The sequence below is a fragment of the Sorex fumeus genome, unplaced genomic scaffold, assembly GCF_029834395.1.
Source record: "Sorex fumeus unplaced genomic scaffold, SorFum_2.1 ptg000171l, whole genome shotgun sequence".
In the NCBI taxonomy this organism is placed as follows: Eukaryota; Metazoa; Chordata; class Mammalia; order Eulipotyphla; family Soricidae; genus Sorex; species Sorex fumeus.
The window spans coordinates 7,234,294-7,259,927 of NW_026606228.1; the positions used below are offsets into that span (position 1 = coordinate 7,234,294).

At 46.6% G+C, this 25,634-nt stretch overlaps 1 protein-coding gene across 1 annotated transcript; it reads left to right on the forward strand.

Annotated features, from left to right (window-relative positions):
• The first annotated feature begins 1,199 nt into the window (after window positions 1-1,199).
• Window positions 1,200-24,194, forward strand: UTP14A (UTP14A small subunit processome component). Its single transcript, XM_056107726.1, has 15 exons — window positions 1,200-1,352; window positions 2,674-2,749; window positions 3,317-3,387; window positions 4,224-4,288; window positions 8,210-8,352; window positions 8,640-8,795; window positions 13,757-13,876; window positions 13,975-14,069; window positions 14,762-14,885; window positions 14,976-15,053; window positions 16,139-16,547; window positions 20,367-20,773; window positions 21,462-21,661; window positions 21,789-21,888; window positions 23,788-24,194. The coding sequence occupies exons 1-15, from the start codon at window positions 1,327-1,329 to the stop codon at window positions 24,055-24,057; spliced, it is 2,340 nt and encodes a 779-aa protein (XP_055963701.1). The 5' UTR covers window positions 1,200-1,326; the 3' UTR covers window positions 24,058-24,194.
• The last annotated feature ends 1,440 nt before the right edge of the window (window positions 24,195-25,634 follow it).

Sequence of the window (25,634 nt, forward strand, 5' to 3'; positions counted from 1 at the left end):
AGAAAATAACTGAATTTCAATTTTTTAAATTGAAAAATTTTTTAAATTGAAAAAGTAAAATTTAACAACATTTTGGAAAATTACTTTTCAGAGTTACTCTTTCACAAATTTTTGTTTTATTAAGTGGGCAAGCCCAGCAGTTTTCAGGACTATTGACTATTCCTGGCCTGGTGCTCTACAAATGTCTTTGGTGGGGTGAAGTATAGAGGGTAGGGCGTTTGCCTTGCACTCGGCCGATCTGGTTTAATCCCTGGCACCCCTTACAATCCCCCTAGCCCGGCAGGAGTGATCTCTGAGGGAAGAGCAGGAGTTGACCCTGAGCACTGCTGGGTGTGCCTGACGCCGCCCCCCCCCAAATTAAAAAAGTTAAAGTGCCTTTATGGCACAGGGAAATGGCTCACAAGGAAGGGGCATTCCATGCATCAGTCACGGAGCGCCAATCACAAGAAGCGACTTTGGAACTCCAAGCCCAGAGTAACCCGCCCCCTGCACCCTGCGCAGTATCGCCGGGTGTGGTCCCAACCAAAACTAAGCCAAACCTTTCTTTGTTGGTATTATTTTTGAGCCACACCCGGCGATGCTCAGGGCTTTCTCTCGGCTCAGAGATCACTCCTGGCGGGGCTCCGGGCAACCACGTGCAGTGCTAATGATCGAACCGGGTCGGGCATGTGCATGCCAAGTGCCTTAACTCGCTGTACGATCGCTCCGATCCCCCGCAACAAAACGTCCTAAAAGTCGTTGAGAAGGAAGGGACTTGCAGCCAGGATGCCCGTTCTGGGATGAAACTTGGTTGCAAGGCGCAGACACAAACCTAGAGCTGCAACTGTAAAGAGGAACGGGGTTAAAGGCTTTGCCTAGAAACTGGAGAGAACTTGCTTTGTTCACTGCTGGCCACTTTACGGGCGTGTGCTAACGTTTTGAACCAGCCACTTGGCGGGCTCACCCGGGACGCTTTCAAACGCAGGCGGCGGCCAGATCTTTTCCTTTTAGATCACGGAGGAATAGCGGTGGCTGGCTAAGTCTCGGACACTGCAGCATCCCCGCCCTCAGTTCCTCCACCTTGGGCCACGTGGAAACTAGGAGCCGGGAGGACTCACAGCCGCACACCAGAGATGTGGATGGGTGGGGGAAGCAAAACTCCTCCCTCCCGGGTTTCCCGGAGGCTCCTCCCTAAATTTCTTCAATTTCATCCCATTTAGGGGCGGCGCGGAAGTGACGTCACGGGTTCATGTGATTGACGGAAACTGCAATTGCGTTTCGGCCGGCACGGAAATCGCTTTCCTTTCGGCTTCCGCTGCTGCCCCATGTGTAGGACTGACTACTGAGATGAGGGGGAACCGGGCTGCCCAGAGGTGAGGGGTAAAGCGGGGTAGGGACGGTTGGATCGCTTCAGGACCCGGCTTCCCGACCTTTAAGAAGTGGTATGGGCGCTTAAGACAGGATAGTTCCCCCAGGCAAAGCCTTGCCTTTTGTCACCGTTTCCGCGATCCGTCTTTTAAAAAACTTTTCATTTCATTTCTTTTCTTCCTACTATCCCCAGCCTGATCCCTGTGAATCCTAATGCGGCCTGACCTGCTCGCATGAAGTTACAATTGCACTTTACTTGTCACGTGACTCTCTTGACTGCATGTTTCAGCGCCCCCCCCCCCCCAATTCCCGCAGCGCATGCGTTGCAGGCTCCCCTGAGCTTAGAAGTCTTTGCTGTTCGGGGTTTTAAAAGATTACAAGTAACTTTTCGATGTTTCCCTTAAGGGCAACTAAATATAAATCTGTTTAGTAACAGTTACCATGCGAACAATATACAAGTTAGGTATAGATCAATTGTTTCCACAGTTAGCTCTGGAGTCTGTTATTTGTTTTTGGGTGCCAGAGTCCTTAGTTTATGCATCTGCTTTTCCGTGCAAGCCCTTGGAAAAATGTTTATTCAGCCACCTTCCTCCAATTTCCCTGTTACTTCATTCCTGGGGAAACAAATGATCAAGATAACACTTTTGAGTTAGTTGCACCTATAACGTTTTCCATGTGGAGGGTGCTTAAAAATATTAATGGTGAAATTGCCTTACCTCAAGGGCTAACAACAGTTATTCCGCTACTTCTTTTGGAGGTGTGACTACATTCTGCAATGCTCAGAGGTTACTCCTGACTCTGCATTCAGGAATTACTCCTAGTGATGCTCATGGGAACATATGGGATGCTAAGCATCAAACCTGGGTCTGCTGCTTACAAGGCAAATGCTTTACCTGCTGTGCTATCGCTCCAGCCCCACTATTCTGACACTTTTTTTCTTTTTGGGTCACAACCGGCGATGCGCAGGGGTTACTCCTGGCGGTGCTCAGAGGACCATATGGGATGCTGGGAATCGAACCTGGGTTGGCCGTGTGCAAGGCAAACGTCCTACCTGCTGTGCTGTCTCTCCAGCCCCCACTATTCTCACACTTTACCTTAGGTCTGGCAGTTTTACCAGCTTTCCAGAGGTCAATAGGAAATAGCCATACTCGTCACTGAAGAGTCTTGGATATTTTTTTATATATCACCTGGCTTCTAAAATCCAAATTTGATGACATTCCTGAAGGTGTCCACACTGCTTCTTTTACTCTCACCTGGTAGAGTTATGATGAAAAGGTTGTTTCAACGAAAGTGAGTGATAATACTTCTTTTTCTCTTTCTTAACAGATTTCTGGCCTTGAGCCAACAGCCAGAACTAGAAGACTTGACAAAAGACAAACCGTTGAGTGCCAGTGAAGATGAGGTAGGGTACACCTGCTAAGTTGCCTTCTCTGGTTTCCCTTCTGCTTCGAAATTAGGGTGGCCAGCAGCACTTGTGGGTAGGATAGGGTGGTGACACTGCTGAGTATTTGTTCTGGAAGCAATTTTTATGATACCATATTAAAGGCTATGGGAATTTGAAGCGCTTTTGTCTAACTGAACTGTTTCTTGACAATACTGCCTTTTTTGTCTTTTTGGGTCACACCTGGCGATAATCAGGGATTACTCCTGGTTCTGCTCTCAGGAATTACTCCTGGTGGTGCTCAGGGGACCATATGGGATGCCAGGGATTGGAACAGGGTTGACCGGGTGCAAGGCAAATAACCTACTTGCTGTACTATCGCTCTGACCCCGGTGGTTTGCTTTTTTGTGTAATGAGCGAGTTCTGTTATTTCTGTTCTAAGTTTCAGTACTTGCATACTAGATCTCATCTGATTCTCCATTTTCCCACTGACCAAAATATTAAGAAATTTTACATAATCTTCAATTTCCATGCAGTCTTTTCCTTTTTTCCTTGTTGTTCTAATGGTGCTTCTTTTTCTGTGTCTAGGAGGACAGTGATGATGAAAGAAAGCACCAAAAGTTTCTGGAAGCAATCAGTTCCCTTGATGGAAAGAATAGGTAACATTCTCCTGGATTTGTTTGGACAAGTTATACTAGCTGATTCTTGCACCGGAGAGAGAATACAGTGGGGAAGCCACTTGCCTTGCCTTGCCTTACTGAATACTTATTTGATCCCTGCCACCTCATGTGGTCCTCTGAGCCCACAGCAGTGACCTCTGAGCACAGCTTAGTGTGGAGAAAAAAAAACAGAAAAAAATCAACTAGTTGATTTCCTGAGATTTATCTGCAACTAACATTAAATACCTAAGCAGTGAACACATAAGTGTCATTGTTATTATTGAGAACACATATGTTGGAGACAAACTGTGTGGGCATTTATTTTATTCTCTATACCTCAATTACTTATAGAACCTCCCTCATTGGATTGTTGTAACATTTACATTTATACGAATTAATAGACGTGAAAATTTTAAGCCCCTGTTCAGCATAGAGTAAGCATTACGTAATGCTCACTCCATGGAGTAACGTAAGACCTTCAAGCATTTTCACTTAAAAGTCTTTAAGTACTGGGTCTGCATTGGCGAGTTCCATTAGAAAAGTTTATTGACTTCCCTTAACGTCATTCATCTTCTATGTGGGAGATTTCAAATCCAACCTTACTCCAGTACCTTGTCCATTATGCCATCTATGCATTGCTGTTTGTTTTTGAAGGAATGAGTCTGTATTAAGTCTATCACCAGGTCCAGTTGGCAGCAGGTTTCCTGTTTGCTTTGTGACAGAATCTGACTTCAGAAGAAAACTACGTGAAGTTGAAGCCTTGTTTGAAGAGAGAAGTATTTGTTCCCCAGCAAAATGTGTTTGTTGTTCCTGTATTCTGTTTTATCTAATTTCAGGCGGAATTTGGCTGAGAGATCTGAGGCGAGTCTAAACGTGTCAGAGTTCAATGTCAATTCTAAAGGTAAGTTGAACAAAGAAAATTATCTTTGCATGGAACTTCGAGAGTCCTGGAAAGTAAAATGGTAGTCACTTCCCCTCGTGACTGTTTTCGATAAGAATAGTTCCCAATGAGTGAGAGGGAGGATAGTTGTATTGTCCTTGAGTTTCTTCCATTTCTAAGTTTTGGGGGTTTATTTTATTTATTTATTATTGGGGTTTTTTTTTTGTTTTGTTTCTGGACCATGCCTGGCAATGCTCAGGGGTTACTCCTGGCAGTGCTCAGGAGATCATATGGGACAATGGGAATTGAACCCAGGTCAGCCCCCTGCAAGGTAAGAACCCTACCCTCTGCACTATCTCTCTAGTCCTCTTTCATTTCTAGAAGAAAGCCTAGAAAACCAGACATGGTCAGAGTGTTCTGTTGAACTGGGTGAACCACTGGTATAAAGGAGCATGAATGAATAAGAGCTGCTTATCACTAGCATAGTCATGCGTGATATTTGTGAACTAATGTTTGTTATTTCATTGTTTCCCTCATTGACTTTAGACAGGCAGATATTCTCTCTCACTAGACATCAGGGAAGCTGCGCTATAATATCAGCCATTAAACAATCACTCTACAGTAGCTACTTAATATAGCTACACAATTTCAACACGGGAAACCTCACCCGGCCCGGACACGGACAGGATTGACAGATTGATAGCTCTTTCTCGATTCCGTGGGTGGTGGTGCATGGCCGTTCTTAGTTGGTGGAGCGATTTGTCTGGTTAATTCCGATAACGAACGAGACTCTGGCATCAACTGGTAATGAGATACTAAGAACTAAGAGTTTTGTTGGACAGCATAACGCCTTGGAGGGACACAAAAATTTATAACCCCTAGAATTCTTTTACCTCCTTTAGTGGGGAGTGATGATAGCATCCCTATTAAAAACATCATCTATGGGCTAGATTGATAGTACAGCTGGTAGGGCTCTTGACTTGCATATGGCTGACCCGGGTTCGATCCCTAGTATAGTCCACCAAGCCCAACAGGTGTGATCCCTGAGCAGTGCTGGATGTGTTCCCAAAACCAAAAGTTAAACTTTTTTTAAAATTAGTAAGTAGTAGCAGACTCTGGATTTCAACCTGATAACCAAATCTGGATGCCAAATCTTTTATTTTTTTTTTGTGGAAGATGTCTCATCCAAGGGTGCTCAGGGTTTATTCCTGGTTCTGTGTTCAGGGATCACTCCTGGAGGACTCAGGAGACCATATGGGATGTCAGGCGTTAAACCTGTGTCAGTTGTATGCAAAGCAAGTGCCTTATCCACTGCACTATTGTTCTGGTCCCATGCTGAGTATTTTTCATCGTATTTACAATTTGGGCAGCTTGAATGAATTATTTTTGTCTTGTAACCATTAGTGGAAAAATTAAATTCTCAAGCTTATTCAATTCAACATATATTTTAGGAGGTCAAAATGTGCTCTTGGGGCTGGAACAATAGTACAGTGGGCAGGCTGTTTGCCTTGCACACAGCCAACCTGGGTTCAGGCCCCAGCATCCCATATGGTCCCCTGAGCACTGCCAGGAGTGATTCTTGAGGGCAGAGCCAGGATTAACTGAGCATCGCTGGTGTGACCCCAAAAAAGTGCTCGTGGGCTCAGTGCTCCAGATAAAATGTGGTGCCAAAGATGTAACCCAAGCTTCCTGTATGCAAAGTCTGTGCACTAACCATTTAACTGCCTGGTCCCTCAATATATATGTCTTACACTTTTTTGTGGGGGGAGGATATTTGGGCCACAAGCAGCAATGCTAAGTGATGACTCCTGGCTCTGCACTCAGGAAATTACTCCTGTTAGTACTCAGGGGACCATATGGGATGCTGAGAATCAAACCTGGGCCAGTCACATGCAAGGCAAACATCCTACTTGATGTACTATGGTTCATCCTAATATTTCTGATGTGTATCAGTATCAGGATACTGGGGCTATGTTACAGAATACAGTGTAGGGCCAGGAAGGTGACTCAAAGCGCTAGAAATATGTTTTGCATCCAGGAGCCCTGGGCACTGCCAAAACTGACCCAAAGCACACGCACCCCCCCAAAAAAGTACGATCTTGGATGCAGCAAATAGGGCACTTGCCTTGCATGCAGCCAACCTGGGTTTGATCCCCCAGCATATCATATGAGCCCCTAAGTCCTGCCAAGAGTCGTCTCTGAATGCAGAGCTAAGAGTAAGCCCCCAGTACTACCAGGTTCTATACTTATAAAACAGTACTGCTTATATATCAGATCCCTGATATATAGATATAGATAGCATAAAAGTCAGAAGGTAAAATCTAAGTTCATGAGGCTTACATTTTAGCATAACTTCTTAGAGGTTACATATCTGGAGGTAGGGATATGCTAATGAGCTACTGGAAAAATAATAAGGATAATTAGAGGCTGAAGTGATAGTACATGGGTAGGGTGCCTGTCTTGCACGTGGCCATCCCAAGTTCAATCCCTGACATCCAGTATGATCCCCTGAGCCCGCCAGGATTGATTCCTGAGTATAGAGCCAGGAGTAAGCCCTGAGCACCACTGGGAGTGGCCCCCAAACAAAAATAAATACAACTGGCTGATGCAACAAAGTCACGAGCTACTTGAGATTGGCTATTTATAAAAGATCTCTGAATAGGCAATTTTTAGCCACATCTGGCAGTGCTCAGAGCTTATTCTTGGCTCTGTGCTCAGGTATTACTCCTGGCAGTGTTCGATATAGTACAGCACCTTTATACCCTATAGTATCTCTTCTCTGGCCCTGAAGAGTCACGAGTTAAGCTGAGATCTGAATGATAGAAAATCATCCGTACAAAGATAAAAGAAGGCATTCTAGACAAAGGTGGCAAAGAAACATGTTCAGCGTGTTAAAGGATAGAGAGGCCAGTATGACTGGGGCATTATTGAGATGGCAGTGATTCAAATTTGGTGAGGCAAATGGGGATCAGGTTCCACAGGCCTCTTCCCTTCAGATCAGTGATTCCAAGGACAGTAGGGGTGTTACTGGAAAAGTTTCACCAGGATCACAAGTGATTGACTTTTTGTTTTGTTTTGGGGCCATACCTGGTTCTGCTCAGGGATCATTCCTGACAGTGTTCACAGGACCATATGGGATGTTGGGATCGAATCCTGGTCAGCCTTGTGCAAGGCAAGAGCTTTCTCTGGTGAGCTATTGCTCTGGCCCTGTGATTGATTTTGAAAAGGGTGTAAATTGGAGACTAGAGAGATAGTACAGGGTTACGTTTGTCTAGCTAGGCAAGAGCACTTGTCTTGCATGCAGCCTACATTGGTTTGATCCCCGGTACCACATATGATTCCCTGAGCTCCAAGCCAGGAGTGATATCTGGGCACCACCAGTTGTGATCCCAAAAACCAGAAGCAATAGAATTAAAAAGGAGACAGATCAAGTAGTGAAGTACATGCTTGACATAACTGAGAAGCCCTAAAGTTTATTAGGATTTGTTTGTTTTAATTTAATTTTTATAGGGGTTTTTGATGGGGGAAGCACACCCAGTGGTGCTCAGGGCTTATTTCCAACCTGTTCTCAGGGATTATTCCTGGACATGCTCAGGGGACCATATGAGATGTTGGAGATTGAACTTGGGTCAACTACGTACAAGGCAAGCCCCCTACCTGCTGTAGGCCTGGCCCTTATTTGTTTTAACTTTGCTCCCGGGACAAGGAATTACTTTGGAGACAAGAGTAGAAGCAGAAAAACCAGAACAAAAACGAGTGACTGTTTAATAGTAACAGTCTGGGCCCTGGTATCACTCATGTCTAGTGACTGAAGTAAGGGAATGATTCCTGCTTCGCCAAACATCAGCTTGGCTGCCAGCATTTGCAATGGAGGATTCCTTAACCTTTACGATCATGAGATTTTTGCCTTCAGTCTAACTAGAAAGTTTGACCTTTCTCTAGGATCAGGGGAAAAGCTGGTGCTTTCAGATCTGCTTGAACCCATAAAAACTTCATCCTCATTGGCCACTGTGAAAAAGCAACTGAATAGAGTCAAAGCAAAGAAGACTGTGGAGTTACCCCTTAGCAAAGAAGAGGTTCAGCGGGTAAGTTCTAGGAACACTGGCTTTTATAAGGGGATGAAATGGAAAGATTGGGTAATAAAAGAAGGTAGAATGGAGAGCCTGAGATTTGAGGGGAGGTTGTGAAGGGCATGGAACAGCTTAAAACTAATCAAGGAGGGAAAAGGGGTATTCTGGGAAGTATACAAGAACTACCCTAGCATCCTAATCCTTGGGCCATGAACCGTTGCCTCCCAGTCTCCTGCCAGTCCTTTGAGTTTACTGCCTCATTTTAAACTATCCTTACTCTTTGTGTATTCTGCCTATTTCAGATCCACAGAGAAGTCGCATTCAACAAAACCTCAACAGCCCTGTCCAAATGGGATCCCATTGTCCTCAAGAACCGACAAGCAGAGCAGCTGGTGTTCCCCCTGGGCAAAGAACCATCAGCCTTTGCTCCAATTGAACATGTGTTCAGTGGCTGGAAGGTGAGTACAGCTCCGCCCCGAGCCGACCAGACTTTGGAAGGTGAGAGGTTGTCCGGTATTAAGCCAAAATTTCCAGCTGTAGTCGTTGAGGCGAGGCAGGGAGCAAAGCAGGGCAGAGGGTGGGGTGCTCGCAAGATTCACTGTCATCTAGGTAGTGCCAGCCATAGTAGCTCCGAAGTCAGCTTGGATCGTCAGTCTAGCATGCAACCCTTGGTTCTTTCCATGGTTGTGTGTTAAGACCTGAGTGCCAGCATGACGGTTTCTTTTTCCGACTCAGGTTTTTAAACAGCGATTCAGGTCGCCTTTTTGATCCGGATCCAGGAACTTGGCAACCTGAGCTATGCCTGCCTCGGTGCAGGGATAGATGAGCAGCAGAACCCAAAGTTTGCTTGTAAATGAATACCACACTAAAATAGAGTGTATGTTGGGCTAGAGCGATAGCACAGCAGGTAGGGCATTTGCCTTGCATGCAGCCGACCTGGGTTCGATTCCCCAGTCCCATATGGTCCCCTGAGTACCGCCAGGACTAATTCCTGAGAGCATGAACCAGGAGTAACCCCTGTGCAATGCCGGGTGTGACTCATATAATGGAATAATCAAAACATTTAATATAGTATATATAGCCAGAGAGGTCGCACAGAGGGTATGGGGCTTGCCCTGCATGTGGCAACCTCAGTTTGCTCTCCAACACCGGATAGGATCTCCAGAGCACTGCAGTGGGTCATACCTCAGTGCAGAGCCAGGAACAGCCCCTGAGTACCACCCAAGTGTGACTCAGCCACCACCACCTCCCTCCCAAAAAAGTAGCAGTGTGCTGCTTCAGGCTGTTCCATGCCTTAATTTTTCAATGCAATCTTAGAGATGGCACAAAAGTGGAGATTTCGCTGTTAAAAGAGATGTAAAGGCAGTAGTAAGTGATGGTATAGCAGGTGTAGTGTTTGCATTGCAGACAGCCTCTGCTCTCCCAGAATGCCCTGTGCAAGATAGACTGATCTACATTTTGTGGGGAGTCACACCCAGTGGTGCTCAGGACATCCTCCTGGCTCTGCGTTTAGGGATCACCTCTGGTGGGGCTAGGACACTGCATGGAGTGCTGTGGATCGAACCCAGGTCAGCCGCAAGTGAGGCAAGTGCCCCACCCCCTGTACTATTGCTTTGTCCCCGAGTACTCTCTGTTGAACCTGCTTTGCCATTTGTCTTTGTGGTTTTTCACTTTTTGTTTTTAATTTGGGGGCCAGACCCAGCAGTGCTCAGGGTTTACTCCTAGTTCTGCCCTCCTGGCAATCTCAAGGGACCATTAATAGTGTTAGGGATCGAACCAGGGTCAGCCATGTGCAAGGCAAGTACCCTATCCACTGTACTATTTCTCCAGCCCTCTTAAATTGTAGGGTATGGTTTGTTTTTGTTTTTGTTTTGGGGCCGCACCCAGCAGTGCTCAATCATTACTCCTAGCAGAGCTGGGGTGACTATATGGGATACCAAGGGTCTAATGCAGGTTGGGCGCATGCAAGGCAAATGCCATACCCATTGTACTATCATTCTAGCCCTAAGATTTGATTTTTGAAAAATTCTACCAGCATGGTCCAGAGAAATAAGGAAATGGCTTAAGTCAGAGAAGGTTTTTCTGGCTCGCACCTCCTAGTTCTCCTGTTATACCTTTAGATTGGAACGAATCAAGGACAACTAATAGACTCATATTACAGGAGATTATGAATTTAAAAAGTCTTCACTGTAGTTTTGTTTGGGCTTCTGTCGATACCATTAGGCTCTAGTTGAGAAGAATTAAAAGAGCTCATTCATGACAGGGCAATTGTTAAACTGCAAGGTGCTATTTTTTGGTGGGGGGGGTCACGCCCGGCGATGCACAGGGGTTACTCCTGGCTCTGCACTCAGGAATTACTTCTGGCTGTGCTCAGGGGACCATATGGGATGTTGGGAATCGAACCTGGGTGGGCCGCGTGCAAGGCAAATGCCCTACCCGCTGTGCTATCGTTCCAGCTCTGAACGATAAATGGCAAAATGTAAAATTTCCCATCCTCTCACTGCTTTCCCCCATCAGCAGTCTATACTGGCATTCCCCAAAGTGTTCTCCCCCAAACCTTAGTTTCTCCTTATGTCCCGCAAAGAGGGGGTGGAATTCCATGGCTGGAGACAGTAACAAGTATCCACTGATTGGAGAGTCACAGTAAATGTTAGTCTCCTTGGGGGCCATGCTTGGTGATGTGTAGGGGCTGTTTCCAGCTCTGCTCAGGGGATACTTTTATCTGTGCTTGGGAGACCAAGTGGTGCCAGGGACTGAATCAGGGTCCCTTAGTTCTTTTTATTCTTGTTTGTAAATTCCGTGCTTTTTTTCTAGGATTAGGTGGGTGGGCCACACCTGGCTGTGCTTCATGACTTACCCCTGTCTCTGTGCTCATGAGTCACTCCCGGCTCTGCTCAGGGATCAGTCCTGGCATACTTTGGGGCTTGGTTGTAATGCTGGGAATCAAACCAGAGTTGGCTGCATACAAGGCAGGCATCCCGGCCTCACCTCCCTTGTACCACATCTCCAACCCAGATTTCATGACTTTTTGCCACTCATTTATGTATGTTACAGATCACTGTCATCCACTTCACATCTCCAGTCCCATTTTCATATGACTAGCAGGCATCAGCTAGATTTTCCTTATGCACCTTCAACTTAGCACACTCAAACTAACCTGGCATTTTCTTCCCCTGGAACCCCCCTCTTCCCCTGCCACACACACACCCCCCCCCACCACTGCATTTATTCTGTAACTCCCATCATCAGCAAAACTCCCTGTTTGTGTCACTTGGGTTGGAAATCTCAGCCCGAACTGTGCTAAACCTGTCAATGCTCTCTTAATAGTTCTCAGGTACCTGGGCTCTCCAGGGTTTTATCTTCACCATCCATTTGGCACCTGGCATCTAACCATTGAACATACACAATCACCAGAATTTCTTTCCAGAATCCCAAACTGGTCGTCACTTAAAATCCTTCATAGACTCAGCACTTTCTAAAATAAAATGGAAGCACCTAGCATTGTTAGCCACACTAGACAACAAGTTCTCTTACACTTACAACTCCTTTTAAGCATACCAGAGCTGTTGTTTATACTCATCTTCTGACTGGACTTCTGCCTCCCTCCTTACAGAATAGTGCTTTTGCCTCAAGGCTTAGTTCAAAATTTTTTTCTGGCCCCCAAGCTCACTCTCCTGTCAGAATTAATTATCCTTTGCCCATAATCGCTCCTATGGGGTCCTGTGGATCATGTTATATCAGTAGTACATATGTCTCTTTCCTTTCAAAGGCTGTGAGCGCTATGAGGACAGGAATGGTCTTAATTGTGTATTCTTAGCACCCTGCACGAGTGCCTGGAATGTAGCTGCAATCAATAAATGTTTGTAAATTGAATTGGTGGGAGATTACAACATTGTAATAGAAAGCACTTTGTATCCTGTGATGGATGCACCTACTCAAAGCAGAAGACCATGCACCTTTACTATTCAATAGAATAGGTTTATGGTTCTGTCATTAGTGCCGTGTAATGTGTGATGATGAGTGTTGGTGCATTTGCCCAGATGTTTGTTCATTTAATACTGACCGTGGTGTATTTGGCTGTTGAGGAAACCACCTATGATGTGTATGAGATTTCTAACTGGCTCTGCTGCCTAGGGCACCTTCCTGCCAAAATAGACCTGGCATATCAGCCTGATTAGTTAGACCATCTTCACAATATCAGTCAACCAGCACAAGGGGTCTTTGGTGTCACATGTAAAGTAACTGTTTCAGCCCATTTGTCTCATATATGCTGCTATCTTTCATACCTTGTTCAATGGAACCTGAGGAATTGGATCCAATTGTGGAAAAGGACTAAGGCTTGGAGCTGGAGAGATAGTACACAGTGGGTGGAGTGATTGCTTTGCACACAGCCAACCCAGGTTGGATGCCTAGCACACCAAATGGTCCCTTGAGCCTTTCCAGGAGTGATCCCTGAGTGCAGAGCCATGAAGAAGCCTTGGTTGCTCACCAGGTATGGCTCAAGCATTTTTAAAGGAAAAGGGAGACATAGTTCAGTGGGTAGAGTGCATACCTTCCGCGTGGTCAACCTGGGTTCAATCCCTGGCATCCCATATGGTCCCCCCAAGCAGTACCAGGAGTACTGAGTGCAGAGCCAGTAGTAACCGCTGAGCAATGTCAGGTGTGGCTGCCAGAAATAGTAATAAATAATAAATAAATGAAAAAGAAAAGGACTAGAGTAAAGCTTTCAGGAAGCAAGCTGATTGCATGAAAGTCATACTTTTGAAGGCAATGTCGTTTTGAGCACAGGGGAAAAACTGCCATAGACTCTCTTGTAGTATGTTCCTAAAGATGGTTGTTGCTTTTCATCGGTAGTGAATGAGAACCAACAATACATACAAGTGATTTTTAGCAGCAGACTATAGTTATGTTAAGTCTACGGTAATAGGTGTTTTGAATATACACCATAATCGCAGGATCATTTTGTCCTTAAAAACTAATCTAGAACTATTTATCTGGCCTGCTAGCATTTACCTTAAGAGCCGCCTTCTTCAGTTCAAAAAGAAAATGATGCTTGGTTTTATGTATTAATCAAAGAAGATTTTATCTGCCAGAACCCCCTTCTCTTGCTGTACCTGTCCTCTCCAATGTGTAGTTCCAGTGACTATGACATAAAGCTATCCAATCTGTGGTTTCATTGACCAGGACATAAATGTCATGGGACTCTAAAGAGGGATAACTGTCGGAGTATGCCTAGAGACTCTGTGGGGCAGTGGATCACCCCCAGCAATGTTTAGGGCCTACACCCAGCTCTGTGCTCAAGGACCACTCCTGGCGGTGCTTAGGAAAATAGGCATTTCAGGGTCAGCATGCAAGCCTAGAACCTTACCCACTGTTTTATGTGTATGTGTGTTTAAACTTGTTTCATACACACCCAAAGGCAAAAACTCCCCTGGAGCAAGAAGTATTTAGTCTCCTTCATAAGAACAAGCAGCCATTGACTGATCCTTTGCTGACACCCATGGAAAAGGCCTCCTTGAAAGCCATGAGCCTGGAAGAGGTAAGTTGGGTAGGCCCTTGGATACACTCAAGCATGTGTGGTTTCTCCTGCCCTTGACCCTCAAGCCCCAGAGTGACTGTAAATGGCATCTGTTGTAGGTTAAGATGCGGCGAGCAGAGCTTCAGAGGGCACGGGCCCTGCAGTCCTACTATGAGGCCAGGGCACGAAGAGAGAAGAAAATCAAAAGCAAAAAGTAAGGAGGCCCTGATGGTCTTCGGGTCTATGGAAGAAAGTGATGTGACTGGGGCTGGAGCGATAGCACAGCGGGTAGGGTGTTTGCCTTGCACGTGGCCTACCCGGATTCGATTCCCAGCATCCCATATGGTCCCCTGAGCACCATCAGGAGTAATTCCTTAGTGAAGAGCTAGGAATAAGCCCTGTGCATTGCCAGATGTAGCCCAAAAAGCAAAATAATAATAATAATAAGTGATGTGGCTAATTCCAAGTCCTCAGGACCATACCAAGAGGTCCCAAAGAAGTGTGATGTCTTTTGTTTGTGCTGCATGAACCTTGTCAAAGTTTTTGCCTGGTTCAAGAGAGCTCTCTCTTCTTGAGTTTAACTGCAGAAGAGGACTGTTTAATTACTTTCTTGCCCTTCCAGAATCAGAGGGTCATTCTGCAGAACGAGTTCAAAACTCTTAAGTGTTGAGGCCAGTGGGGCTTCATTGCACTATAGAAGCAAAGGGTAGTCTTTGCTCTACAGAAGGCTGCCCCTGGGGATTTCAGGGGCTGAGTCCTTTCAGTCTCTCTCAGGTCCTGAGTTGGGTCTTTACAGGCCAGTTAGTTCTGCAATGTCCATGCTAGATCTTGCATTGGGAAACCCCTCAGGTCACTTGTAGGTGGCCTCAGTGTTGGAGCTAAATCTTTTCCCTCATACCCTTATAGGTATCATAAACTGCTGAAGAAAGAGAAGGCCAAGACAACCCTAAAAGAATTCGAGAGACTGCAGAAGGTCGATCCTGGTGCAGCTTTAGAAGAACTGGAAAAAATTGAAAAGGCCCGGATGATGGTGAGGCTGGCTCTCAAACCCAACCCCCTGGGGTCCACTTCCCCCCAGAAAAATGAGGTGCATCTCACTCACTCTGCCTTTTCTTTTCAGGAAAGAATGAGTCTTAAGCACCAGAACAGTGGGAAATGGGCAAAGTCAAAGGCTATAATGGCCAAATATGACCTGGAGGTAAGACACCATGGGATGAAAGAAGAGATGGGATTTGAAGAAATAAAGGAAAATCAATCCAGAAGGATGCTAGCAGAAACAGAGTTGAGGAAAAAGTCATGAGGAATGAAAACCCAGAAAACTAGAGAGGTAACAGGAAAATCTCTGAGGCAGAGAGGAAAGTGACAGGGTGGAAAAAAGAGAGATGAAAGGGAAACTGCATCAAAAGTAAGCCCATCCCATAAAGGAGAGAAGCTTCTGGAGAGGGATTTCCTAAGCCTGCTGAGTGCTCAGGAGATTGAATTCAGGCCTTTCGTATGCAAAACCTGCACCCCAACTTATGAGCTAACTCCCTGGCCTGGGAGGAGCTTTAAAATAAGAGCATCTGGGGTGATAGTACAGCGGGGAGGGTGCTTGCCTTGCACGCGACCAACCCATGTTCAATTCCCAGCACTGTAGCACTGTAGCACTGTCCTCCCATTGTTCATTGATTTGCTCAAGCAGGCCCAGTAACGTCTCCATTGTGAGATTTCTTGTTACTGTGTTTGGCATATCGAATACGTCACGGGTAGCTTGCCAAGCTTTGCTCTGCGGTTGAGATACTCTTGGTAGCTTGCCAGGCTCTCCAAGAGGGGCGGAGGAATCGAACCCTGGTCGGCTGGGCCAGTCACGTGCAAGACAAATGCCCTACCGCTGTGCTATCGCTCCAGCCCCAGCATCCCATAAAATCCTCCAAGCACTGCCAGGAGAAATTCCTGAGTGCATAGCCAGGAGTAGCCCCTGAGCATCGCTGGCTGTGGGCCAAAAACCAAGATAAGTAAAGAAATTAAATTTTACAAAAATAAGGAGGAAAACGCACACACACATATATGTAAATATATATATATATATATATATATATATATATAGTTTCTAGAAAACAAAAATACGCCTTCTGTTTGTTGCATAGCTCTTAACACAGTAGTGTACTTGCAGTTTCAATAGTGGGCACAAGTGTGAAGTACTTCAGTCCAATTGAGAGAGGAGACAGCTTTTTGAGAAACGAGCTAGGAAAGGTTGTGATCACTAATGACCAAACACTCTTCTGTTGTGGCTCCTTCCTCCAGGCTCGCCAGGCCATGCAGGAACAATTGGCCAAGAACAAAGAACTGACACAGAAACTCCAGGTAGCCTCCGAAGGTGAGGAAGAAGAGGTGGAGGAGGAGTGTGACGTGGAGGAAGCCGGGGAGCTCCTAGTTCCCAATGCAGTGAATGAGGCACAGCAGAATGGAATTGGGCCAAACCCCTGGATGCTCAAGCGACGTCCAGATGACACAGAAGAGAAGGACATCCAGAATGCCCCAGAACCAATTTCAGAGCCTGTGGTACAGGAGGCTTCGGAGAGCGAGGAGGAAGAAGAAAGACCAGTGGCAGTGGAAGAAATTATGTTGCAAGAATGTGAGGAAAGGCGATTGCTCAGGCAAAAGGCTGAGCTCAGCAACAGCACTGAAGCAGTGGGTAGCCAGGCAACAAAAGGTGAGTTTCATGGCGCCAGAAGGATGGGGGTGAGTGGTGAGAAGAAATCAGTGTCCACCCACACGCCACAGAGTTACTGGCATGTAGGTACTTGGAGAAAGGGTCGTAGGTGACTGAAGAGAAAACAGATTCTTCAGAACTTTTTCCGGAAAGCTGTCATAGAATGTGTATACATTGTCCATGCCTCTGCAGTATGTGTTAATTTGGGGGGCTTTGGGGTCAGACCCTGCAGTGCTCAGGGCTTACTCCTGGCACTGTGCTCAGGAATTAATCCTGGCAGTACTTGGGGGGGCGCATACGTAATGCTGGAGATCGAGCCCAAGACAGCCACATGCAAGGCAAACACTACCTGCTGTACATGTCCACAATGTATAGGCACCTTATTTTGGGATGGGCACCTTCCAAATGGTGCCCAGTAGCTAGCACTGAGCATGCAATGCTGAGCGTGTAATACTGTTCGGGTTCTGTGGTGCTGGGACTTCCCAGGCCATCCTGGGAATCCTGGAGACCATCAGGCATGTACCTAACAACACTTGGGAGATGGGAGTGATGCCAGACTGTGGGCAGGGGCATGCACCCTAATAGCTGTACTATCTGGCCCATCGGCACATTTTTCTGCTATTGGTGACTCATTCTCCAGAAAAATACAACTGTCAGCTTTTAAGTAAGAGCAGCAGTGCCAATGCTGGTACCTACACCAGAGGTCTCTGCACCGAGTGGGGTGGCAAATCTGAAAACCTATTCAGACCCCAGGCACAGAGGTGGGTTTTGAGGCCTTTCACAACACCTTTAAATTGCTGCCATTTTATCTTTTACAGAAGTGGGCCCAGGATGTGACCCCCACAACCATTTAAATTACATTAACAATATAAATTAAGATAAATTAGGGGCTGGAGCAATAGCACAGCGGGTAGGGCATTTGCCTTGCACGCGGCCAACCCAGGTTTGATTCCCAGCATCCTATAAGGTCCCCCGAGCACAGTCAGGAGTAATTCCTGAGTGCAGAGCCAGGAGTAACCCCTGAGCATCACTGAGTGTGACCCAAAAAGCCAATTAATTAAATTAAATTTAAAAAAAATTTTTAAAGACAGGAAAATACAAGTAGTATTTCTAGCGTGTCACAATTGCTGGTGAATTTGTGGTAAGAGTTTCCATGGCAGGAATGAGGAGCTCCACAAAGCACATGGTCAATGGAAATTGCTACCCTGGGCTCAGGTACAATGTGTCAAGTCTTATCTCTTACCCATTCTCTTGAAGAGATTTCGTATTGGCAATATTAGCCACCCTGAAGGCAGGTCAGAGAGCTGCCATTCTGGGAACAAAGCAGGGCCATTACAAAGCCTGCTAAGGCAACTACCTACATTCAAACATCACTTGGCTATCTGAACAGAACTCTCAGAGCTGATACTATTTCCCATGGGAATAATGCATTTAGATGATTGCAAGACTTTTTCCGTGGCAAAATAATAATAATAATAATTTGAAAAGAACTGTTATTTCAAAAGTATTGTAGAACCTTTACACAGGGATCTCGGCAGAAACGTTCTGTGACTTACAATGATGAACAGTCTCACTAAGAAGAGAACTTTGGGAAGCAGCCTGCAGGCCAAGATCACGGGGGCATTCTCTTGAATGACCTCGGCAGACCTGCTGCATCCCCTTGAGCCTCTCAAATGCTGGTCCTCTAACTGTGGAGAGCAGTGGTTTTGGTGTGAAAATGTCCTTGAATGTCCTTGGAGGATAAATAGAATGTACCTAAACATTCAGAAAATTGTGCCCTAAATATTGGGAGGTCTGGACCCCAATAAAATGAGCAAGGAAACACCACCCAAGGAGAATAAACCTACACATGCCCAAAGACCGGCTCTGAGTAACTTATTACAGTGACTTCAAGCCAAAGCTAGAGACAGGTTGGATTGATAGTACAACAGATAGGTCAAATGGAGCCTACCTGGATTCTGTCCCCGGCATCCCCTATGGACCCCTGAGCACCACCAGGAATAATTCTGAGTGCAGAGCTAGGAGTAACCCCTGAGCACTACTGGGTGTGGCCCCAAAACAAAAGCTAGAGAGTAAATGAATTTGGACAAGGAGGCAACTTGAATCCATGCAAAGGATGTTTGACTTCGTTGTATTGAGTTGGTGGGGTACACTTGCTGGGCTCGGGAGCTCTTCCTGGCCCTACTGTAGTGACCCCCTGATAGTATTCAGGGAACCCAACTATGTGTGGTGCTAGAGATTGAATCAGGTCACAGGCAAAGTGGCTGCACACTAAGCAAGCACCTTCCCTTCTGTGCTGTCTCAGACCCCAAAGGATAATTGAGATGTGTGGAACTGCTGTGTGTCCCTCCACGCTCAAGTGTTGACTGATGACCAGAAAGTGTGAGGTTCCTTGATTCCCTCATGGCAGATTATGAAATGCTGCTTTAAGAGGAAAGAAGTTCGGATCAGGTTTTTACAGATAGGAAATTACAGTGCAAACTGCAAATAGAAAGTCTGTTTTTATGTAGTGTAATAAATTTCAAGGACATTTTATCCAGAGGTCATACATTAAAAGGTTTTGGTGAGCTAGTGTAATAGTATAGCAGGTAAGAGTACTAGCCTTACACACAGTCAACCCAGGTTCAATACCTGGCATCCCATAATGGTCCCCCGATTCTGCCGGGAGTCAGCACTGTGCTGCCAGGCCTTACCAAACAAGATGATTTTGGCTATTGGGTTTGGGAGGGGTTGTTGGTCTTTGTTGGTTTTTGGTTTGGGGGCCACACTGATGGAGCTCAGGCCTTACTCCTTGCTCTGCACACAAGGATAACTCCCGGCAGGCTCAGAGAACCATGTGGAGTACTGGGGATCAAACCTGGGTTGGCCGTGTGCAAGCCAAGAACCCTACTTGCTATACTATCCTTCCAACCCCTATAGATTGGGGAGGGGGGTTGAGCCACAGCTAGTAGTATTTAGGGATTACACCTGACTTTGTGCTCAGTGATCACTCCTCTCAGGCTTGAGATCCTGATCTGATCCCTGGCACTGCAAGGCTCCTGAGCATCACCGGGCTAAGCACAATAGGCAGTGCCCTTAAAGGAAAAGGAAAGGGTGAGAGAGATAGCTCATAGGGCTAGTATGCATATTTGTTTTGTTTTGAGATCATGCCCAGCAGTGTTCAGGGGTTACTCCTGGCTCTGTGCTCAGACATCACTCCTGGCAGTGCTTGGGGGACCTTATTATAGGATGCCAGAGATCACACCTGGTTCAGCCACGTGCGAGGCAAATCACCTTACCCATTGTTCTATCTCTCTGATCCTAGTTTACCTCTTTTGTGTGCACTGTAGGAAGCCCAGGTTTGATTCCTCAGTCAGTGGTCCCCTAAACATGGCCAGAATTAAGCACTAAGCTATGAGTAACCCCTAAACACTACAGGGTTCGCCCCTCAAATTTTTTAATTGGGGATTTGGGGGCAACCACCCCAAGTAAGACTTACTGTACAGAGAGAGGGGAAGCCACCGTTTCGGCTAAACTGTGATTCATTGGCAGAGCTGAGAATAGAACCTGGGACATATGTTTTCCAACCTGCTGCTTTTGTAACCACTAAACTCCATTGCCTGCCAGTTGCCAGATCATGATGTGTGAGCTCCCCAGGAGATCAGAAAGTGGAAGCTTCTTTTATCCATTTGTCCTCCATGGACTGCCTCTGCACCTTTGCACGCAGTAGGAGCTCAGCCAGTGCTCACTGTTGAGTACACTCAGTGAAAAAAGGCCCCCTTCGCCAGCAGTCCACTCCCACCCCCCAGCCTCCTTTGCTGATGGCTTTCGTTTGCTCAGATTCTAGCAGCCAGGAGGTGCTATCTGAATTAAAGGCACTGTCTAAGAAACTCAACAAGGGCAAGCAGCATGCCAAGAAGCCAAAAGAGAGTTCAGAGGAAACGGTTGTAGTAGCCCAGAGCCAGGCACCTGCCGAAGAAGAGGAAGAGGAGGCCCTGTTGCTGCAGAGGCCAGAAAGAGCTCAGACTGTGGAGGAGATAGAAAAGCTGAGCCAAGAAGGGGCTGTGCAAAGCAGAGAGCATCCTGGACCAATGTCAGAAGGGCAGCAGAGGAAGAAGAGCCCAAGAACGCAGCCTGAGGCCCCCAAGAAGACAGGGAAGGAACAGATGATTGATCTGCAGAAGCTCCTAACCACAAAATCTCCTTCCGTGAAGTCATTGGCAGTCCCCACGACGGTAAAGGAAATGGTAAGCAAAGCCAAGAGCTTAGGCCTTTGGGGACTGGTCCAAAAGTGTCCCTGTTGGGCACGAGGAGTTGAAGCAGGGTGTGCAAAGAAGGCACATGTAAGTAGTTGAGAGGTCCGGAGTTTTCTGGGGCTGGGCTGCTGCTGGTGATGGTTTAACAGATGCAAATATATTCATTGCTGCTGAGGCAGTTACAGCCTAAATCCTGAACCATCCAACCCTCCGTGGGAGTGACCCTAAAATGGCCCTCAGAGGAGAGAGGGAATCACAAAGCTCTACCCTGTTCCCAGGCCAGGGCAGCTTGATGGTAAGTCATTATGGAAATCTTGCCAAACTTTTGCTCTACTCTGTGGGGTCGCTGATGGTTCAGGGCTCCCTGATGAAGTCATGGAAATTACTCGGGCCACTTGGAGCGCCACCTTCGAACACAGGCCATTCCTTCCTCTCCCCTGCAGCTTCCTCACTGAAAGTTTAAAATTGTGTCATATGGTAATGAGCTGGGGCTATAGCTACCCCAGAGAGACGAAATTGGAGCGTGATTGGCTGCCCATCGGTGTGTATTGCAAAACCATCATTGTTCCACACTTCCCCCTAGAGGGCGCTAAAATGTCATGACCCAAAAGTTGAGTGTTCTTGCCAGGAACCAGGGCTCTGCAGGCAAGCTGGAGCTTTCTCTCCTGTTTCCTCCTAGGAAGATGAAGATGAAGAGGAGCGGGCTCAGAAGCAGATGACCAAGGAAGCCTTTGCTGGCGATGACGTCATCAGAGATTTCTTGAAAGAAAAGAGGGAAGCCGAGGAGGCCAGTAAACCTAAAGACCTGGATCTGACTCTGCCTGGTTGGGGCGAGTGGGGTGGCGGGGGCTTGATGCCCAGTGCCAAGAAGAGACGCCGGTAAGAACAGGAGAGAAAGCCTGAGAGAATAGTAACGTGCTCTCACATCTTACCCCCTCCATGGTCCTCCTTGCCTTTTGAGTCTGTCCTTAACGATCTTGCTCAAACATCCTGCTCTTGTTTCCAGGTTTCTCATTAAAGCCCCTGAGGGTCCTCCAAGGAAAGACAAACATTTGCCAAATGTGATCATCAATGAGAAGCGAAACATCCATGCCGCGGCACATCAGGTAAGGAACACTGCGCTTTGCAGTGGCCTCCTCATTGCTACCTAGCTCTCTTGCTCAGAAGGAATATTCTAGATCGATCTGTGGTCAAGAGGGATGTGGGATCTTGATCACGGAGTCAACCCTCCTCTTGCTTATGCTAAAATGAACGATTTGGCTTGACGCCACTATTTTAATTACTGACCAGGAAGAAGGTTGATGCTTCAAGAATAATCTTTGCAACAGGGGCAAGGTCCCTACATCTTCATTTTCAGCTGGCACCCCAAAGAACTTCTGATATAGATTTTTGTGTAGGTTTTGGGGCCATACCTAGTGGTTCTCAGGACTTACTCCTGACTCAGTGCTCAGGAAACATGCATGGTGGTAGTCGGGGGCCATAATTGTGCCGGGGAGCCAACCTGGGTTGGCTGCACGCAAGGTAAGGGCCTTAACCCTGGTGAACTTTTATTAGCATCCCTCCACCTTCTATATGCTCTTTATCCCTCATTCTTCTCCTTGACCCCTATGACGGATATGTTTTCAGCAGGGGCTTGGGGCCACACCAGTCTGTGCTCAGGAGTGAGCGCCGGCAGTAGTTGGTGGACCATAGGCAGTGCTAGGGATTAAGCCGGGGTCAGTGGCAAGCAAAGCAAGTGCCTTAACCCCTATACACACTCTCTCTCTCTCTCTCTCTCTCTCTCTCTCTCTCTCTCTCTCTCTCTCTCTCTCTCTCGTCTCTGGGATTGGTATATGTAGGAACTTCGCGATCTCTCCCTAAATCCTTAACTCTACCAGATTACCAGATTGTTACACTTCATTAGCTGCACCCCTTTTGGGCAATACAGATTGTCAGAGCTGGGAGCCCCCAGTTCCTGTCATAGCCCTGGGGTTTGACTTGGAGTGGGGAAGTGATAAATGAAGTAGGAGCTGGGACGTGAACCTGTTTCTCTTCTCCGATCTATGACTGTGGGCTGAAGCGATAGTACAACAGGTAGGGCATTTGCCTTGCACATGGCCGACATGGTCAACCCGAGTTCGATTCTTCCGCCCCTCTTGGAGAGCCCGGCAAGCTACCGAGAGTATCTCGCCTGCACGGCAAAGCCTGGCAAGCTCCCCGTGGTGTATTCTATATGCCAAATACAGTAACAAGAAGTTTCACAATGGAGACGTTACTGGGCCCACTCGAGCAAATCGATGAACAACGGGAGAACAGTGCTACAGTGCTAATCTATCACTGTGCTACCTTCAGACATTTAAGTTTACCTTTAAAGGCGGGAGAGCTTGCTGAGTGCAGAGGTTAGGTTCAATCCTGGGAGAACCACCAAGCACAGAGTCCAGAACAGCCCCTGAGCATTACTAGGTGTGGCCCAAAAGAACTCCCTCCAAATCTTCATTTTCCCAATGACTAAAAAGGGGGGTGGAGCTTCAGCTAAAAAAATGGAAGAAGGGCTAAAGAGATAATATAGTGAGTGGGGTATTTGTTTTAGCATGTGCTCTACCCAGATTCAATCCCTGGTATCCCATATGATTCCCTGAGCACTGCCAGGAGTAATTCCTGAGCTCAGAGCCAGGAGTAACCCCTGAGCATTGCTGAATGTGGCCCCAAAACAAAAAAAAATGTAGGGAGTTACAACTAGTAAGTATTCTTCGGAAATATTCAAGGGAACACTTAGGTATACCTTGACATTTCTTGTAGTCATGTTGGGAAAGCCATTTACAGCCCTGGAGTTTTTATAACGGTGTACCACAAAAATTCCCTCAAGCAGATTATGACTCTCAAGGGCAGATGGGGCATTGGGATTCCTTGGCCTCAGTATCATCGCTGGCTACAGTCATCGTGGAGATCTTCCACCCATGTACCATGAGTGGACAGCTGCACGCCAGGCCTGCCTCAAGTCAAGTTCACCCTGCCTTCTTTTCCAGGTCCAAGAGCTTCCCCGTCCATTCACCCACCATCAGCAATTTGAAAGAACAATCCAGACTCCTATAGGATCAACATGGAACACCCAGAGGGCCTTCCAAAAACTGACTACACCCAAGGTTGTCACCAAGCCAGGCCATATCATTAAACCTATAAAAGCAGAGGATGTGGGTCACAGGTCTTCCTCAAGGTCGGACCTCTCTGTGGTACAGAGGAATCCAGAGCGACTCACCTCGCGTCACAAAAAATTGCTGCAGAAAAACTCTCGGTAAGAGGAGTGACATCGTGGTGCCAGTACCTGCAATACCAGCCGAGCTGTGGCCCAGTTTTATTCCAGGCTGCGGGATCAGTTTGAAAACAGGCTGAGCACAATGGGAGTAGTTAAACCACATTTGTTAATAAAAAAGCATTTTACCTGCAATGTCTACTATGTTGTCTCCCAATTGAATCATTCTCTTTGAGTCTGGCGAGGTATGCTTGGGTTTACCCTGTTGCATTACTCCAGGCCTGTCAAGGGAACCTCATTTTCTTACCAAGGATGATGTAGATACTGCTCAAGAGTGGAGAGAAATTCATCTAGCCTATGATCTTAAATACATCACATCAGATATGAGCTGCACGAAACAACCCATTTAAAGGGCCAGAAATGGTGATCAAGCATTGTTTAGTTTTAACCTGTGAACCTAGAAAGAACCTTCATGATCAGATTCTGCTTTCGGCTCATGCTAAAGCTAAGTTCAGGCCAAAGTTTAAGCACTATCATTTTTCTTTTTTTATTCCTTTGATTCGGGGGCTACACGCGACTGTGTTCTGGGCTTTCTTCTGCTTAGGTCACTCCTGGTGGGGCTCAGGAGACCATATGGAATTGAGTCCAGGTCAGCCCACTGTCCTACGTCTCCAGCCCCATAATCACTTTTGCAAGTTGGAGCCTCTCACACCACAAGGGATGCCATCTAAAGTAACTAGTTGCTGCTGGAGCACATAGGGCACTTGCCTTGCACATGGCTGACCTGGTTCCATCCTCAACACCCTATATACCCACCCCCCCACCTTGCCAGTAGTGATCCCTGAGCCAGCAGTAAGCCCTGAAGCACTGCTGGGTGTGCTCCGAAAACCAAAAATAAAAAGTGGCTAGCACTTAATTTTCTTAAGATTGTGAGATTTTTCCCCTTAATTTACAGATGAGGTAGATGAGCTTTAAGAAGTAAAGCCTAGTTTCCCTGCTTCCTAACATCGGATCAACTCGCCATTCATTATAGCTTATTCAAGAATTACTTTGCGGGGCTGGAGCAATAGCACAGCGGGTAGGGCATTTGCCTTGCACGCAGCCAACCCGGGTTCTATTCCCAGCATCCCATATGGTCTCCGGAGCACTGCCAGGGGCAATTCCTGAGTGCAGAGCCAGGAGTAACCCCTATGCATTGCTAGGTGTGACCCAAAAAGCAAAAAAAAAAGACTTTACTATCTGGCAGCTCACATGGGCTTCTCAGCGCTAAGGAACTTGTCTTTCCTTGGATAAGACACACTGGGAAGAGCCCCTACAGCTGAGATTCCCATTCCAAAGGCACAAATGTGCTTCATTTCCTTAGAGATGGGATCCCGATCATTAAACTAAGACAAGGACTTCTTTTTTGTGTGTCACATACCCCACTACACAGACTTGGGTGAAAAGCTCATTAGCTCAGAAAAATGCACCCCACACTACGTAGTTTCCAGGAGCTTTACAATTATTTGGAATATATGGGTCAAAAGACCTCTCGCCACTCCACCTGTTCTCTTTCTCTGTTTTCTGGTCACACTTGGTGATTCTTTGGGTTAACTCCTGGCTCTGCACTCAGGAATTACTTCT